Below are 16,933 nucleotides of genomic sequence, written 5' to 3'. Positions count from 1 at the left end.
TTGGTCATTGGTTGCGCCCCGCGCTGTCCTCTTCAACTAAAGCACTCAAGAACTCCACACCTGTCGCTGCAAGCAATGGAATTTGTCACTATCGCATCCCTTGCGCCTTACGAACACTACTTCACACCTGGCACGTTGCCAATTGGATCGACCCTTGGGCTCTCCTAGGGCGGCCTGCTGCATGTGCTCCAGATCGCTGTCCCATCTGTCTAGCAATGCAGGCCGCCGAGTCGGTGTCATCTGCATGGTTCCCGAGTCACTGGATCCTCATGACTTGCTATTTCTCCAACTGACGTAGTTACCATTGCTGACCACTCCATCAGTGCTCAAAGGGCTTTAGAATATGTGAGTGATTATCTGTGGTTGTAGTTCCTATTATGAGAATGCTCAGAACGTTCGTTATTCCGTCTCACACTCTTCATTGCGATCTTACCCATCGTTCTCACTCAACGCCGTCGCCCCTTATGGTGGTCTCGCCATGCTCTGTATGCTACCATTGGCCTCTCTATCATTGGAGCCAACATCAGACTTCATGAGCTCTGCCATAATGACGCTATTCTGCGCGAAATTACTGTCTCGCAGAGCCTTCCGGGGTAGAGGGCACCAAGTGCTACCGTCTTACATCTCTTTCACCAGCAAGCGTCTACAGTATCCGGTCAAGTTGAGAGTCGCTTTTTAGCACACTGTCTATATGTGAGGGAAACTCACGGTCTCGCGAAACGCCGGCCGGCCATCGTCGAGTGACAGCAACACACGGTCCCTGAAGGACTACTAACACCCTCGGCTCTCAGAATAGAATGTTTGTCTGCCCTCGGCGGCTCTTTTGGACAAAGTGTCTAGGATCATCCAGTCCATTAACCAACAACCCCTCTTTCACCCTTTGACATTGCGTCAGATGACCCCATCAGGTGTCTTGCAAAGTCGCAAACCCCCCAAACCTCAAAGCGCCCGTCGCCCCCTTTCTCCCAACTTGATCCACGGCTCTCACCGCCCCTCCAAGCTGGTCTTTCGCACCTTCATGGCCGTGACCGGCGCCTAGTTCAGCGCGAAATGCTCGGAGGACATGTACCATGTTTCTCTCCAGGGATGTCGGGGATATCTCATGTGGTGTCGGCCGTCTTGGGTCTAGTCTTGTACTGACCCTGCCGCTCTCTGACCTTATCGAGTTGATCTTGCCCCTAGAAGACCAGGCTGCCTCCAGAAGGCTCGAAGCGCCTTGAGCTGACAGCCAACCCTCATTCAGGAACAAGTGAGATGTGTATATTCTAGCCTGATATGGCCCCCACCCTCCACGGTTCGACGTTGAGTCGAGCCTCAGGGGTATGAGCTCTCTCCTTGTCCTGGTATTTTGGGATCGTCAGGAACCATTCTTGCATAGAACTGAGCGCTAGCTATGAGCGTCTCGCTGGACGACCAAGTGGCATCGACTGATGTTAGCCTGTGGCTGGTTTCCCTTGGCTCACCTTCGAAGCAACTACAGGGTGTTGTATCTCAAATCTCGGGAGCAGCATGTCTCATGTCGAGTGGAAGGGTCGCCCAGGTGGCGATGTTCAGAAGAAGGCTGTTGGAAAGGCCGCGGTCTCGATGAAGTAGGCGCTGATAAGTCGTAACAAGCCCATTCGCAAGCTCAATATGCGATGGACATGTTCAAACTTGCTCAAGACCGGGCGAATCTCATCTAGTATTCTCTTGAGACATAGAATATAAGATATCTTCCCGTGTTTCTCGAGTGAGGGCTCGTAGATAGCAAGCATTTCCTCTTTCTTGAACCAAAATTCAAGCTCCAACATAGTCGTCATATACAATCTCTTCCAAAATGTCTAGTTACCAGGCCCTCAACTTTGGCTTCGAGCTTGAGCTATCTCTCAATAGCAGCAAGAAGCACAAAAACTGGCTATCCATGGCCCAAGACACCAGCAGTCGCTTGGACAAGAAAGGAGTCAGCAATCATGTTAAGGAAAAGGTGGATGGGAACTACCGCAAATGGTCCATTGTCCAGGAGATTACGATCCCTCAGAATCCTGCCAAGAACAACTGTCAGTATATCAAGCCACGCAATAAATGCTGAATCCTGATGCTGAGTCGGCTCAGGGGCCCTTGAGCTAGTTTCTCCCGTCTTCAGCCTCGAGTCTCAGTGGCTGTCCGATGCAGACAACATCTTTTCTGCTGTCCAGAAGCACTCGTCCGTTCAGATGCTTCCCCAGTGCAGCACTCACGTACACGTCAGCCAGGCAGATCAGGAGTTCTCGTCATTCCAACTGGCCTCTTTGGGCAAGGCCATCCTGGCATATGAAGCTTGCTTCGATGCCCTCGTACCGAAGGACAGAGCTGCCGCCTACTGGTGCCAGAGCAATCGCCGGAACCCGGTGCTATCTCGTTACCAGACCCTTGAAGACTGTCTCGACGCTCTCGACGTCGCGGCTCAACGAGGGACTACCGCCGTCGTTGAAGCGATGTGCCTCTTTCCGGCATCCAGTGCGTATGGAAGAGCACATGGGAGAAAGAGAGATTTCGTTCACGGCAAAGTCTACAAGTGGAACTTTGCCCGCTTGCTAGGGCACGACCACAGCCGCACTATTGAATTTCGACAGCCTTCGGGCAGTACTTGCATGGAAGATGCCATCGGCTGGGTTCTGTTGACACTAACGTTCGTTGCTGGTGCAACTGGAGGCGGCAACTGCATCGGCTCGTTGGAGAGTGGCGGTGATGACCGGTTGGAATTTTGGCAGCTTTTGTGTCATGGAGCTGGGGTTCTTGGACTTGATCCCTTTCTACTTAATGTCTTGAGCGGGTTCATTGGTCGTGCAGCAGCTTGATCGAGTGTACGCCGTCGATCACATAAGAGCTCCCTCTTCCTTATTGCCCCTCAAGTTGGCTTCTTTCACCTCCCGCTTGGTCGTTTGGTTCTTGGAAGACCATTAGTAGCCAGTGAGTATCTTATATTTTTCAGCGGCCTGGCTCTCAATCATCTCAAATTCTGATTGTGATGATGGGAGTTTCAACCGTTGCCAAATGCACGTAGCATTTGTTCCGGCATTCCGGCAGCCACTTCCGGCCCGGAAGAGTTCCCTCCGGTAATGCTCTCCTTCAGGGCAGTACACCGTACAACTTGATGTATTCCAGGCGCTATTCTCATCTGAGTTCCAAAAGTCAATTGTATTGCAACCTCATATTCACTAATTAATCTATTCGGGACGCCGTTCCCTCGACAAATTTGGTTGAAAACAGCCTTTACCACCACCACCTACAGAACACATTGCATGACTCCCGGAGCTCTAAGTACAGGAGCCAAAGATGGATCATAAGGAGAGGAGCAGTTAGTTCCGTCATTGGACTTCAGCTGACAGACTTTTGGGACTGAATGCAACGTGAATAAAAGCCTCTTTGATCCTCCTCGAGTATATAACCATCCACACTTGGCATCCACTTCAGTCGTTCCAGTCGCCAAGCTGTCAAAAAATCGTGTTGCAACCACCAAAGACTCAGTTCGCGTTCGTTTCAACTCTTTTCAAATGAGCTTGATACGTGTCTTGGCTACCGGGCTATCAGCAGTCTTGCTCGTTAGTCCCGTTGTAGCGCAGACTACAGCACCAGCTTGGGGGCAATGTAAGTCATGATAGCCTCACCTGACCATGCTATAGTCAGTATCTAACACGATCAAAGGTGGCGGCAGTGGCTGGACTGGAGCTACAAGCTGCAGTAGCGGCTATACCTGCTCAGTTCTCAAGTAGGTCTATCATCACATCAATCAAAACCATCCGCTGACCGTTGAGACAGCCCCTATTACTCTCAATGTATTCCAGGATCCAGCACTCCCACAACCTCATCTACCAGACCTGTTTCAACGTCCACTACCCCTATCGCAACAGGCACTAACACCCGTACGACTTCTCGCGCAACTACCACTCTTGTGACCGTGACCACCACGGATGCAGGTGGCAGCGGCTCTGTTCCTACAACTCTCGTCTCTGGATGGTCCTGGATTCGCGCCGTGGCCTCGCCCAACTTCCACAGCTACCTCCAGGCCAAGCCCACCGGCACGCCCAGCAAAGCCTACCTCGATTCACCTAGCAGCGCGGGTCAGTTCAAAGTTGAGGACGGCCAACTTGTGCATCTGACTGGATCATCGCCACTTTACCTCAATGTCGAGAACCCGACAGACAAGACGCAGAGAAAGCTAGAGACGTGGTTTAGTGCAAGCAAAGGCACATATGGAACTTTTGCCTTCCAGGGCGATACGCTTACGTGGAGCACACCCGACATTAGCCGGCCCAACGTGGCTGCATGGCTTGTTTGTGAGAATCAGGAGGTGTTCATTAACACGGGGGCATATCTGTATCAGACGCCCGTTGGTTGTTTTGATCAGACTGTGAGTGAAACCCTCGACTCTTGCAAGGTAGTGCCAGGAAACTGATCTGAAATAGATTCATTCCTACGGAGGTTCGACCGCAGACCTCTAGTATTACCAAGATATGTCTACTAAGTAGAAAGAAAGCTCGACATTCAAATGCATTGTCCTCCATGTAGTGCTTCAACAAGCCACACCACAACTACTCCACGCTCTCTTCCATCTTTCTCTTGCCCCCGGGATTGTTCATCACCATGGTAGTCTCCAAGGTGAACTTGTGCGGCCCCACATAGCTTTGTGACTTGCTCCCATCTGCGAGTGTTGTGTCCTTGAAGTACGACTCGTCGAGGCGTATTCCGCCCAGCAATGAAGCATGACTAGTAAAAGCCCACCAGACACTGAAATGCATCCCTGACCCCATCGGCTCCAGACTCCATGTGATAGAGTTAACGTCAGTGCAGACCACCTTGTCGACCGTTGGTACTTTAGGACCAGTGTCCGTGTTGATGGTACAGTTAGCAAAGTCGGCGCCAGGGGTGGGCTGGACGGAGAATATGACACTGGTTCGGTTCGCGTTAGCAAAGAGTTTTGTAACGACTTGTCCCTCGCCGTCTCGTAGTCTAGCTTACAAGTTTCTTGTGCTTGGTGGAAGACTTCCCGCGAAGAACCTGTCCACTTCGAAGACTGCTGCAGTACGTGCGGAGTGTTCAGCCGGAGTAGAAGGGGCACCAAGTGCCAAATGGCAGAGAAGAGCCAGACTTGCAAGATACCGCATGTTGAAGAGAACGAAATGATCTAGTGGTGTGAATTCATATACGACTCATCTATCTCGGGGATGTTAGTGGAAATAGTGACGCACCGTCTTTATTTATGCCGGAGACACTCGGCCTCGCTCCCTTAACTCTGGTCACACTGAGCAAAATTCGACAATCCCGATAACCTCAAAGGATTACCCGAATATTCAACCGCTTTTGAATGGTCGAATGAGGGTCGCCAAAAAGGCCCTCAATCTCGTACCCAGAATCCAATATGATACCTGAAATAGAACTTCCTTGTGACAAACAGGTCATACCTAGAGAAGCAAACATCGACCATCCTGCGTTATATGAGAGTACCCAGGGCTTTGTGTAACAAAGCGTACGACTTTTAATTCCTACCAATGGGCTCCTCATCTGTGTGAGCGCCCAAGCCATGCAGAGTTCTTCAGATCCAAGTGTAGCAACAACATGAACACGCACAAAGGCATTCATCATGAACAAACAGAGTTGGTATCCCATTAACTTTTGACTAACCATCCGTCTAAACGCTAATCGTACGGAAAACACTGAACTCATCACCAGTAGCCATCAAGCTGCCAGTGATCTGGGGATGCCAGTGGAGCTCCTTGACGTTGGACAAGTAGTGGACGAACAGAAGCTGAGGCGGCACGTCCTTGACACCGCCGGTATCCTTGCTCTCCTCGTCGTCCAGCTCGACAGCCAAATCCCACAGAGTAACGGTGTTGTCGCCCGCCGCAACAGCAATGATACTATCGTCTGTGGGGTGCCACTCGATACTCGTGACCTGCTCCTTGTGGTAGTTGAAGCTGGCAATCGGCGAGGGCTTGTCGGCAGCAGAGGTAGAGCTCTGCTTCCACTGGCGCAGATCCCAGACGGCGAATTCGCCGTCGTCGGCGCCAGACGCAAGCAGATGCGTCGTGAGGGGTGACCACGACATGACGTTTACATCGTGGTTGCTGACATGCATTGAAAGCGCGGGCTTTCTGCTCTTGCTACGGACATCCCAAACGCGTATTGTGCCGTCGCTTGAGGCGGATGAGAAGACAGACTGTTCCGAGGGACTCCATTGAATTTCCTCAACGCTGCTGGTGTGACCCTGGAATGGCCGGGTGTCGGTGACGAAACCGCCGCCGTCGGTGCGGGTTGTGACGTAAATGAGACCATCGTTGTCACCGGTGAGGAGCTTTCCACTGGGAATAAGGGGGGACCAGTCAAGAGCATAACCCTCTGCTTTGTGGGCGCGAATGGTCGACACTGGCTTGTTCTGCTGCGCGGAGATGACGGTGCCCGGGTTATCGAAGGAGTAGATGTGAGGCGTAATATCGTGAATGAAGACGTTGGATGACTCGGTCATGGTGGCTGTGAGGGTCGTAGGAGGTCTGGAAGCATCTTGCGAGGGGATCTGATGGGCGCGGATTCGGTTCGTAGTCGAGTTCAAGGGGATCGCCTTGTGCTCAAGGATGGGCTCGGCGTCCTCATCGCCATCTTCGTCGTCGTCATCAGATTCCTCGTCGTCCTTCTCCGTACGGCTCAGACCGCTGAACTTCATAACCATCAGCTGGTTCTCGCCAGCCCTGGCGTTCTCTGCTTGTGTACCAGCCACGGTGTACATGGTGGCGGGATAGACCTTACGGTTGTCACCAAGACTGTCGCGGAGAATATCGAAAGACAGACAGGGCCATGGCGTGCTTAGGTTGTGCAGCATCTCATAGGTAGAAACATCGGGCGCGAGTGTCTGTCCCGCCTCAAGCTTGTTTCGTCCGACGATGAAAGTGCCCTGGTCGACGGCAGCTAAACTGGTCAGCTAAGTTCTATGCCGCGAGGCCGTTGATATCGTACCTTCCCTCTCCTCAGCCTCCCTCTCTGCGTCAGGGCGTCCGTCAATACCGGCCTCCATAATTTCGTCCTCCTCGAACTCATCCTCGAATTCGTCCTCGAACTCGCCCATGTCGGGGGCCTTCTCGTCAATCTCCATACCCTCAGGGCGATCACCTCCCTTGAGGGGGGCATCCCCCATTTCGACATCAGCAGAGCGTTTCGACATGATTTTGGGCCGTCTTTAGAAAAAAGAAATGGAAAGTGGTAATCGGGATTCTGCTCTTCTCGAAGCCGGACTGCGACCTGCAAAATCCTAGTGCCGCAGAAAAAAAAATTGAGGCCCCGCGATTTGTGGCGGCGACAGTACCCCGCGTGGCGGTGCATTAGAATGGATCACTTGCAGGGGCCGTTTAAGTGTGGCTTGACTTGAAATCGAGAGCACGTGACCTCGTACATCCGTCGCGTCACCCGCCATTCCACAGCTTCCAGGCGCACCCCCGTCCCGTCGGTGTTGATTGCCCCGCCAGGTCGAATGAGACCTTGAACACCAGACGAACTCAGGCTTAATTGTCGCTCGCACTCCGACCTGGGGATCTATGCCAACGCCGTTCCCCTCGAAGATGGTATCTAGAGGATTACCGGCACAATGGCGCCGCAGCAGAACACCTTCGCCGTCATTCCAGACGCCCCCGGGCGCGTCGGTGGCCCCGCGAACAGGCCGCCGATGACATCGAAGCAGGCTCAGAAGCTATACAAGCAGGCGAACAAGGAACCGAGACGATCCAAGACTGAACAACGGAAATGGGAGAAGGAGAAACAAGAGGAGATTCGCAAGGAGCTCGAAAAGGAGCGCGCGGCAGTCAAGGCCAAGGCAGCGAGAGAACGAAAAAAGGCCAAGGAAGAGGAGGCCCGAGAGAACAGGCGAAGGGCTGGGCAGCCTCTGTTTGACTGTCGACCAAGTCAAGACACGATCGCGCGTTTCGTACGAGGAAATGGTTCGCACAAGAAGAGAGATTCATCTGGAGAACCGATACCAAAGCCCGAGACTGCCTCTGCCGCCTTGGCCGATATCAAGCCGAATAACTTGGCGTCAACCGCGGCTTCCAAGCCTCCTCTTCAAATCGAGTCATCAGAAGAGAGAAAACCCTCAATTGGCTCCATGGCACCACCTTCTCGTCCCTCACAGATAACAAAGTCGGCCATGTCATCTGTTCAAGGCGCAACTACTTGTGAAAGACAACCTTCGGCTGAAGGAGTCGTGCCGAAGCCAATAGACAAAGATGCTCTCACACGACAGCCCCTGAAGCCGCTATTCACGGCACCAGAAAAGGCCCCAGCTGTAATGGCTTCCATTGGACCTCCTCCACGACCTGCTGTGAAGGCCAAATCAAGGCCTTTCATGATGCCGAAGGCGACATTACCAACCCATCAGCCACCTCGGCACAAAATTTTCAAGCAAAAGCCGTCTCTCCAGCCTTCTATCCAGATCAAAACAGAGGTCTCCCTGCCAAAAGAGTTGCCATTCCCAAAGTCTGCACCGCCAAAGTCATCAACGGCGATGCCTCCGCCTCCAGTACCATCACAGAAGCCCAGAGTAGAGGCTGCAGAAGACACAGCGCCGACGGACATTCCCATACCAATAAATGCACCATCACCAGGAGTCCGATCGAAACAAATTCTACCGCCACCAAGGCCATCAATACCGCAGATGCCTCTACCAAGCACACAAGCAATCGTGCAAAATTGTTTCGATGACTTCTTCCCCACAGCCTCACAACTCGCTGTAGAGCTTGAAGAGGATTTCGATGGAGCTCAAACTGCACTGCCTTCACGTCTGAGTGCTCCCATACCAAGCAAAGCTCCTGCTCAGGGGTCTACCGGACCTCTCAGTCGACCGAAGGAGACAGGGAGCCTGGCGAACGAAAGAAACTTACCACCAGCAAAGAGCAACTTCTCGGCCATACAAAACCATGAAAGCAACTTGAGTTCGCGGCATAAACAGATAGCCAACCTAGGGACACATGTCCGTGCAACACAACCACCAACCTCTATTACCAACAAACTCCAGACCCGACATGGGCTGGCTCAAAAGGAGCAGATTCAGAAACAACAGCAGCAGAAATACATGATGCCTCGAGCGGTTTCTGGCCCAAAATTGATCACACATGGTGTGATTGCAGCAGCACACAGTACGCCTCTAGTCAAGCGGCAGGGTGCTCCGCCACTCATTGCACCCAACCGGTTTCCAAATCGTGGCATTCTTCAGGAAATCAGTAGCAACCACCGGCCTGCACCAAAACCTACAGTTGCAAAGGCTTTGCATGTTTTTGACGACTTTTTCCCCTTGATCTGCACTCAGGACCTGATGATGTCCTCTCAGGAGGTGCTGGATATAGAATCCCCGGCCAAAGCAATGACACAGTCATCTTCAGGTGGACCGGTAACAAATTCTGCCTCGTCACTCATTGAGATGGATTTGGGTTCTATAGATTGGGATGATGACTTGGATGATTTTTGATTTGATACATGCATACACGGAAAGGATGGAACAAACGGGCATGAGGTCCAGACCTGAGCATCACAGCGCGTCAATGATTAGCAATAGGAAGGCACTTCTGGAATTCTATACCCACAAAGACGCAAGAGCATGAGCATGCCGGTTGCTCCATTAGGAGACGAAAGATTTTTCCTCTTTTTCGTTAGTAGCAGATGCCAGACCCAAGGGAGAGGTTCCGAACGATGATAAGACGGAGCAACTGAATAGAATTATTCACGAGAAGACTCTATACAGGGGATTGTTTGCGCTCCCTGCCGCTAGAACTATGTGCTCGTGTCCTTGATCATGTACAGCGCGTGCCGCTACAAGGAAAATCATCCGCTGAGAGACCTTGTCCCTCTCACTGGACTCCTCAAATATCAAACCCCTCAATTGAAGGGAGGAAGCAAGCCTATACCGTTACCATGGGAATCTCTGACCGATCATGTGATGCCATCCCACCCCCAAACGCCGAGCTAATGCCACCCATGCAACCGGATGACGCCAATTCTCATTCGTCTCTTTGAAAGACTGACTTTGCGTCACTCTATGCCGCAGCTCAAAGATAGATTCCAACCCAGGCTGTCTTGTTCGTAGCCTGTGTCTCGCAACCATCGACTGCACAGGTGAGTTTGCTTTCATCGTCGCGCCCAAATCCGGTATTCGGGCGCTTAGCTACCGGCTTGCGATTCTCGTAGCAGTCTTCGCAGTAAACCTGGTACAGCATCAGTAAAGTGAGTGGGACGCGTGTAATGTTGATCCTTACATGTCCGCAACCCTTTAAGGCCCAGAAGTGATGTTCACTGCGCTGGCGCTTGTTGCCCTTCCGCGCAGATTGCTTCCCGTTGACAGGCATGTCAGGGTCGTAAGCCAGTTCCTCGTTGCATGCGGGACAAATCACAACTAAATCGGAGGCGGTGTCCCTCGTATATCCAGGTCTAGGAGGAGGCGGAGCTTGGTGGACTGGTTTAGGTGATTCGGCGCGTTGATCGAAAGCGCCGTGCTCGTATTGAAGTTGGATATTGCCAAGGGGGTTATTCAGGTCTCCTCCTTGATTAATACGATTGTGCAACATGCCGAGCAGCTGTACCTCGTCCTCAGGACCAGGGAAGAGCCTGAAAGGATACAGGTGGCGCCTTAACCCAGCTGCTAGCCCACTGAATGCACTTCCGTTCGGGTTCAGCATGAATCCGACCGGCTGTCGACTGCGATCGCGCTGACGAGGTGGCTGTGGAGGCGGCGGTACATGCGTACGTCTTCGCGGAACTTCGGGCGAGTCGTCGGTGAGGTCGATGACGGGTGGTGCATTGCCAGCGAGAATGCTACTGTCACTCCGCGAGAAAGACGGCGGGTTCCTGCCTTGGGAATGTTGTCTTCTGGGATTCGTCGGAGGTCGAGGAGCATGTCTCTGGATAGGGCTGTCGGGTTCGTTGGTCAGGTCGATGACATCGGCAGGGCCGTTTTGGTTGGTTTGAGGTCTCCTCTCGTTTCTATCCTGTTCGAAGTACAGCTCCAGATCCACAAGAACATCGCCTGAGCCATTATGAAGGGCGGCACCGCCTCCACGTTGCCCTCGCATGCTTTCATCTCGACCACCTGGAGGTGGCATTCTTTGTTCGCGGAGCTGTGGCAACTGATCCATCTCGGCAAGAAGCGCAAGCTCAAGCTCGTCGGCAAGATCGGGAGAGAAAGGGTCCGAGTCGTTAAATAGCGGATCGTGAGGGTCAATCTCGAGTGACATCAAGGACTCTGAATCGGACTCTGAAGGCTGTGCCTGTGATTGTGAATCAGACTCAGGGTCCCAATCCACCTGCGCATCGGCTTCGGAGTCGAATATGCTTGAGCGGTGATCGACCACGTCGGAGGAGGATTCGGGAATGTAGCCTTGGTAGGCGGCCTCGATGTCGCTATCGTCGTAAAGTTCTTGCTCAGGCAAAAGAGATGCTACCGAGGGAGAAAGCGGAATCGTAGAGAGCCGAGACGGAGAGGACGCAGTCGATGCAGAAGCTGATATTGAGGGAGAAAGCGGAATCGTAGAGAGCCGAGCCGAAGAAGACGTCGTCGATGGAGAAGATGGTGGAGAAACAGAGCTCATATTATGTCTATCGAGCCAATATGGGTTGGCGCTGGAGAAATAATTAGCTTAAGTCCGGCAGCTCCAGTCAGCATGTGGCTACGCACAAACCGTCTGTTCCTCGGGTAGGTGTCTTGCGTGCGGGAGGAAAGTCGTAGTCGTGAAGGTCGGGTCGTATCGGGAGACGTAAAGTAGAAGTGAATCTCCTACGACGGGCACAATGGTGAAGCGACCATCCCGTGGAGGCTGTTGGTGTGATCGAGATATGGAAGAAGGAAGAAAACCCGAGGGCGCTTCGGAGCACAAGGAAGAGGCGAGGTCCTTGGACTTGCCCGTCGTGGTTGTGGTGTTGTTAGATTGGTGGCGGTTAAAGGTCAAGTGCGGGTCTAGGCCATTCAGCGGAAAGAGCGACGGATGGTTTGGCGCTTCAGCCTTAGATAAGCTCGCACAGTGCAGGCGCTGCAGGGGGGCAACACCGCCGATAAGGCAGGAGCACCTCTGGACTTTCAGGGTAAGGTGAGGTAATTGCGGCGGGATATTTGCTAAGCGACGGTGCCCTGCATTCCCCATTGTCTCCATGCAAGCTCACAAGGTAAGGTAGAGACGGTAATATGTCCCTAAAATGATTATGTCATAGTCCCGAAAAGGGACAGAAATGTCAGGATGCACGTTCGCCCCAGCACACTACCTTGTGAATAAGCAACTGCCTCAAGGTGTCTCGAGACATCTTTAACCAGAGTCATCAAGCCTTTCACTTGACTGATATGGGGATCCCGATGGTTTTTATTTGTTCCTTCGCGGTTTTCTTGCAAGACCAGAGTACTTCATACTTCATACCTTGTGAGCCCAAGACTTCGGATATCATTTTAGATGCGACTCTCCTGTCCCCATTACTTATAATACAGATCGCGAGACATGCATGTCTGCTTATTCTTGCTTGACTCCAAACACTGAAACAACGCCCTCCTCGTTGACGGAGACCAACTGCTTGGCCCCAGCACCCCACTGGACCGACAATGCAGCCACCGACGTTCTGAGGGGCTCTGACCATTTCTTGGAGCTCTTGGTGTACTGTTGGACAGTAATGCCGCCGGCACCCGCGGTTGCCAGGAACTGCCCACTGTAGTCCCAAGCAAGTGACTGCACTGGGCCCCCGGTCTCTAGTGTCTTGACCTTTGCAGCATCTCCCTCCTTGCGCAGATCGAAGATGGTTACAGAGCTCTGACCCTTGGCTGTGGCTGCAAGCCAGAAGCCGTTTTCTGAGAAGGTCAGCGCCTCGACAGCTGCGCCGAGGTCGAACGCAGCCGCAACCTCCAACGTCGTTGTCATGAAGAGCTTAATCTCGCCTGTAACGGTTCCAGCCGCGAAGAGGTGTCCATCGGGGTGGAAAGCAGATGATGTGAGGGCTGCGCAGGTTAGCAGGCTGGTATAGGAGTACTGGGGGCTTTAGTCGCTTACCAGAGTCGGCGTAGGCACGGCTGATCTTCTTGAGGGTGTTGAGATCGTACAAGACAATGCTCTTGTCCGAGCCAACGGATGCGAGGAGGTCGCCGGTAGGATGAAGGCTCAAGGATGTTGCAGAACCTGCATGTTCAGAGATTGACGCAACTTCGCTACCACTCTCGAAGACCTTCATTGATCCCTTGCTCGTGGCAAAGATGAGCTTGCTACCAGTCCACACAGAGTCGATGACCGGCTCGTTGACCGCAACTTGGCGTTCGACCTGGTCTGCCTCAATAGAGTATATCGCAGCATCTCCTGAACGACCACTGATGGCCGCATAGCTTCCTTCGGTGGCCAGCGACGAGGCATTCGAAACCGGTGTTGAAGTGGATGCCACAGTGGTCAACAGGGCGACCTCTTCGGACGTAGCCCAGCCCTCAGGGACCGGACGCTTCTTGCGGCTCTTGGAGAGTCTGTGGCTTGTTAGTGAACCGTTCTAGAGTTACCCATGCCTGTGCCTTCTGGAAGACTGACTCTTGATGCTTTGCGTTGACCTTGTCAACCCATTCCTCCGGAAGACCTTCGGCCGAATCAATAGCCATGGCATCCCCATTTGTGGCTCCAGCGCTGACGCTGACCTTGGAAAGCGCCTCTCTAGCCTCATCTCGCTCCTTGGACAGACGCGCAATTACTCTGACCGCGGCATCGTGTTGGTACAATGCTGTAGCAAGCTCCTCTCGTGTCCTCGCAAGCTGTTCTTTCAGGTTGAACGTCTCGAGAGCGAGCGCATCCCACTCATTCTGGAATGTCGCAAGCAAGGCCGGAATCGAAGTGAGCGTCGGGGGTCGGGGTCGGACAACGTGAGACTGTGTCAAAGGAAGAAGGTCCTCGATCGTCAGGGCTTCGCCAGTAACAGGTTCGGTACCATTCTCCTCGATGTATTTCTCGATCAATCGCTTCTCGAAGACGGTGCCTAATTACAGTCAGCATTTTGGGGATTGACGCGACCAGGCGCAAACACGTACCAGACTTCTTTGAGGCAACGGGCTCCTGAGGAGCTTCTCCAGAAACTGAGAAAGCAGTCAGCAGTTGCGCAAGATACTCCCGAGTATTTGAACCTACTGGCGCACAGCATTGTCTCGAATGTAGCGATATGAGCCGTCACAAAGTTCGTCCGCGTCAACTTTTCCCTTCCAAAACAAAACTTCAGCCTTGCCGCACCTGCTGTTCCAAGGCAGTGTGGGTCTTGCTTCGCAGCTGGTGAGCACGAGCCACTCCATCACGTGTGGCTAGTTTTGATGGAATGTCCCGTCATCGGCGCCTCCCGTCCTGACTTATCTTATCTCTATCTTATCGCAACGTGAAGTATCGCTGACATGAGGTCTACCTTACCTACCTAGGTAAGGTAATACCAAGGTACCTCATCAAGCACCTTCCACTGCCTCAAAAGCGATGTTAAAGAATAAGCAGGTCATGAACGGTCATTTACTCATTGCTTCATCATAATTCAAAACAGCGAAGTGCAATTTGCAGTTCACTATGGCTTCTCTACCTGACGTCAAGAGTCTCAACTCCCTTCCCGTGGAGCAGCAGGCCAAGGTCCTAGATGCGCTCTTCGAGCCGAGCCCCGCGATTCACGCCTGTCTTCTGCCCTCTATTTCCACAACATCTTTCCAGTCTTACGACGAGTTCATCAATCAAGCTCAAAAGATCTTCGAGGCTCTTACGGCGGACCCTACACAAAAGGCGCAGCTACACTCAATCATCGGTTCACACCCGCGTCTCGGGGCCAAGAAGGTTGAGAGTGCTCAGTCCGCCGCAGAGCAAGCCCAGCTTCAGAGCGGAGACGCCACAGAGCTGGCTGCGCTGAACGCCGAGTACGAGGAAAAGTTCCCAGGCCTACGTTACGTGGTGTTCGTCAACGGTCGAGGTCGGCCGGAAATCATGGAAAACATGCGTGCTCGTATCTCGCGTGGTGACTTGGCTCTCGAGGAAATCGCCGCCATCCAGGCAAGTTGCATCCTTGAACTTGGATCCTCGAGACATTCTTCTAACGAGATAGTAGGCAATGTGTGATATTGCCAAAGATCGTGCAGCGAGGCTGCTGGCCGCTTCAGGATGAACGGCATAGAGCGTCCTCGAAGACATTTGTCGGGTTCAATCGTCTGATTCATTTCCTAGAAAAGAATTCCCAGCCCCCGTCTAAGCCTATAGCACATCCCAAATCTAGCTTGCCTATGAGAAACTGTCCGACGCCTTCCTCGGTCCAATCACAACTTGGCGTTCTCGTCCAGCAGTCTCAAAAGTCTGCCAACACGCTCTGCCTCACGGTAGCCGCTGACGACTGCACCAGCCACGCTTCCACGGTTTTCCATCTCTGTGTGCTCACCGGCAAATCCGAGTCTTCCATCCCATACGGGCCTGCTTAGCTCCTTGAAGTCAAGTGGGCTTCGCTCCCCATTTTCTGAAATAATTGACGGCGTGGTCGTGGCACCGCGGGAGAACTCGTCTGTCAACCAGTTGGTCAAGTTGGTCTCGATCGGCTCCGCAGGCTCAGATGATGGCTTGAAGCGAGAGACAAGGAACTCGTGGTAGGCAGTCGCAACTTCCTTCTGATCGAAGCGGAGCAATGCGGTAGCAGGAGTTTCGGAAAGGTACGTCAGCAAAGTCGGACTAGGGCCAGGGAGAGACGGCCCAGCGAAGTTGGCGCAGACCAGAGTCGACGCCTCGAAGATTTCGGCGGGGGTAGAGCTTTCGGTCACGGGCTTCGTAGATGTGGGCAAGAAAGTGTAGGATCCTGCTTTGTCGGCCTCGGGCCACCAAGCTGTCTGGTACTGGAGCAGCAACTTCTCCAGGACACCGACGTGGGTGCCCTTGATTACCTCCTGTAGGCGCGGCGGCAGCGCAGGGTTGAAGGTGCTTTCAGGTAGAGTCTTGAGGGTACCGAGCGGGATGGTAGAAATGGCCGTCTTTGCCGTGAATTTGTTGCCCTTGGCGTCGACAATTATAACTCCGTCTTGACTTTGCGAGATTTCAGTAATAATTGTGCTCAGCTTCACGTCAGTGCCGTTGGCCTTGGCGTCATCAAGGACCTGTTTGACCAAGGCCTCATAGCCTCCCTCAGGGGCGGCATCAGAACCTCCAAATGAGGTGGTAGTCTCCCATCCAGCCCACTTCAGAGAAGCTTTTTCGAGCTTGAGTCCCAGGGGAATCTCGAGGGAGCGGGCAAGGCCGGCTGCCAGATCCTTCTGAGATGAACCTGATGCGGGCTGCGTCGCTACCTGCGTCGGGTCAGCAGGGCTGGTTTGGTTGACGTCTGAGGAAGGATCAGGGGATGCAGAAGCTGAGAAAAGAGCCGAGTTATCAGCCAGAAGGGCGGATGCGAGCGATGTAGATGGAGAGGGCGCTGGGTGCGGGAGCTTCAATGATGCCTGAGCAGCACCAAGGGACGCCCGCAGGTTGTCGGCGTTGGAACTTGAGAGACGGCCTGTTCTTTATCAATACAGAATATCGCGGTATGGGCCAGAGTCTCACGCACCAGTTGGGCCGTAGATCACACCCTCAGCAGCCTTGGGTAAGTGAGCGGCCTACTCCATCTCATTAGCTTCTGATCTCTATTACTCAATCGCGTCCATGTCAAACTCACAACGCCAAAGTCCTGGGCGATATATCTCGCGGGGTTTCCTTCTTTGTAGCCGTGGATCCAGCTGCATCCAACATCAATCTTGGCATCTCCCTTCACCCACGTACTCGCACGTCCTCCAATTCTGTCTCTAGCCTCAAGTACCAACACTTTGCGACCCTTGCTAGCAAGCTCCCGAGCGGCAACGGCGCCGGACCAGCCGGCTCCGATCACAATTGTGTCCAAAAGTTGATTGCTCATTGCTACAATTCTGCGTTTGAACATGTGTCTGAATCCTGAAAGTTGAACAAAA

At 53.0% G+C, this 16,933-nt stretch overlaps 9 protein-coding genes across 9 annotated transcripts; 4 read left to right on the top strand and 5 right to left on the bottom strand.

Moving 5' to 3' along the window:
* Positions 1-1,816: 1,816 nt before the first annotated feature.
* On the top strand, positions 1,817-2,816 carry CPAR01_13839 (uncharacterized protein; the record flags this gene model as incomplete). The annotated part of the gene is made up of 2 exons (XM_060498091.1): positions 1,817-2,036; positions 2,092-2,816. 2 exons carry the CDS (start codon positions 1,817-1,819, stop codon positions 2,814-2,816), a joined length of 945 nt encoding a protein of 314 aa, XP_060343559.1.
* A 696-nt stretch (positions 2,817-3,512) lies between these two features.
* On the top strand, positions 3,513-4,460 carry CPAR01_13838 (uncharacterized protein; the record flags this gene model as incomplete). Its single annotated transcript, XM_060498090.1, has 4 exons — positions 3,513-3,606; positions 3,664-3,727; positions 3,778-4,369; positions 4,425-4,460. The coding sequence occupies 4 exons, from the start codon at positions 3,513-3,515 to the stop codon at positions 4,458-4,460; spliced, it is 786 nt and encodes a 261-aa protein (XP_060343558.1).
* A 90-nt stretch (positions 4,461-4,550) lies between these two features.
* Positions 4,551-5,123, bottom strand: CPAR01_13837 (uncharacterized protein; the record flags this gene model as incomplete). Its single annotated transcript, XM_060498089.1, has 2 exons — positions 4,551-4,908; positions 4,978-5,123. The coding sequence occupies 2 exons, from the start codon at positions 5,121-5,123 to the stop codon at positions 4,551-4,553; spliced, it is 504 nt and encodes a 167-aa protein (XP_060343557.1).
* A 524-nt stretch (positions 5,124-5,647) lies between these two features.
* On the bottom strand, positions 5,648-7,171 carry CPAR01_13836 (WD domain-containing protein; the record flags this gene model as incomplete). Its single annotated transcript, XM_060498088.1, has 2 exons — positions 5,648-6,918; positions 6,967-7,171. 2 exons carry the CDS (start codon positions 7,169-7,171, stop codon positions 5,648-5,650), a joined length of 1,476 nt encoding a protein of 491 aa, XP_060343556.1.
* A 420-nt stretch (positions 7,172-7,591) lies between these two features.
* CPAR01_13835 (uncharacterized protein) lies at positions 7,592-9,463 on the top strand (the record flags this gene model as incomplete). Its single annotated transcript, XM_060498087.1, has 1 exon — positions 7,592-9,463. The coding sequence occupies one exon, from the start codon at positions 7,592-7,594 to the stop codon at positions 9,461-9,463; it is 1,872 nt and encodes a 623-aa protein (XP_060343555.1).
* A 577-nt stretch (positions 9,464-10,040) lies between these two features.
* Positions 10,041-11,576, bottom strand: CPAR01_13834 (uncharacterized protein; the record flags this gene model as incomplete). The annotated part of the gene is made up of 1 exon (XM_060498086.1): positions 10,041-11,576. The coding sequence occupies one exon, from the start codon at positions 11,574-11,576 to the stop codon at positions 10,041-10,043; it is 1,536 nt and encodes a 511-aa protein (XP_060343554.1).
* Positions 11,577-12,482: 906 nt separating this feature from the next.
* Positions 12,483-14,133, bottom strand: CPAR01_13833 (uncharacterized protein; the record flags this gene model as incomplete). Its single annotated transcript, XM_060498085.1, has 5 exons — positions 12,483-12,961; positions 13,014-13,471; positions 13,533-13,971; positions 14,024-14,068; positions 14,121-14,133. 5 exons carry the CDS (start codon positions 14,131-14,133, stop codon positions 12,483-12,485), a joined length of 1,434 nt encoding a protein of 477 aa, XP_060343553.1.
* Positions 14,134-14,537: 404 nt separating this feature from the next.
* Positions 14,538-15,074, top strand: CPAR01_13832 (OHCU decarboxylase; the record flags this gene model as incomplete). Its single annotated transcript, XM_060498084.1, has 1 exon — positions 14,538-15,074. The coding sequence occupies one exon, from the start codon at positions 14,538-14,540 to the stop codon at positions 15,072-15,074; it is 537 nt and encodes a 178-aa protein (XP_060343552.1).
* A 194-nt stretch (positions 15,075-15,268) lies between these two features.
* Positions 15,269-16,881, bottom strand: CPAR01_13831 (flavin containing amine oxidoreductase; the record flags this gene model as incomplete). Its single annotated transcript, XM_060498083.1, has 3 exons — positions 15,269-16,485; positions 16,537-16,585; positions 16,645-16,881. The coding sequence occupies 3 exons, from the start codon at positions 16,879-16,881 to the stop codon at positions 15,269-15,271; spliced, it is 1,503 nt and encodes a 500-aa protein (XP_060343551.1).
* Positions 16,882-16,933: the final 52 nt, after the last annotated feature.

Source organism: Colletotrichum paranaense (genome assembly GCF_030867605.1).
Source record: "Colletotrichum paranaense strain IMI 384185 chromosome Unknown Scaffold_13.1, whole genome shotgun sequence".
In the NCBI taxonomy this organism is placed as follows: Eukaryota; Fungi; Ascomycota; class Sordariomycetes; order Glomerellales; family Glomerellaceae; genus Colletotrichum; species Colletotrichum paranaense.
Note: the sequence above shows the minus strand (reverse complement) of the source record. Positions and strands in the feature narration are given on the sequence as shown.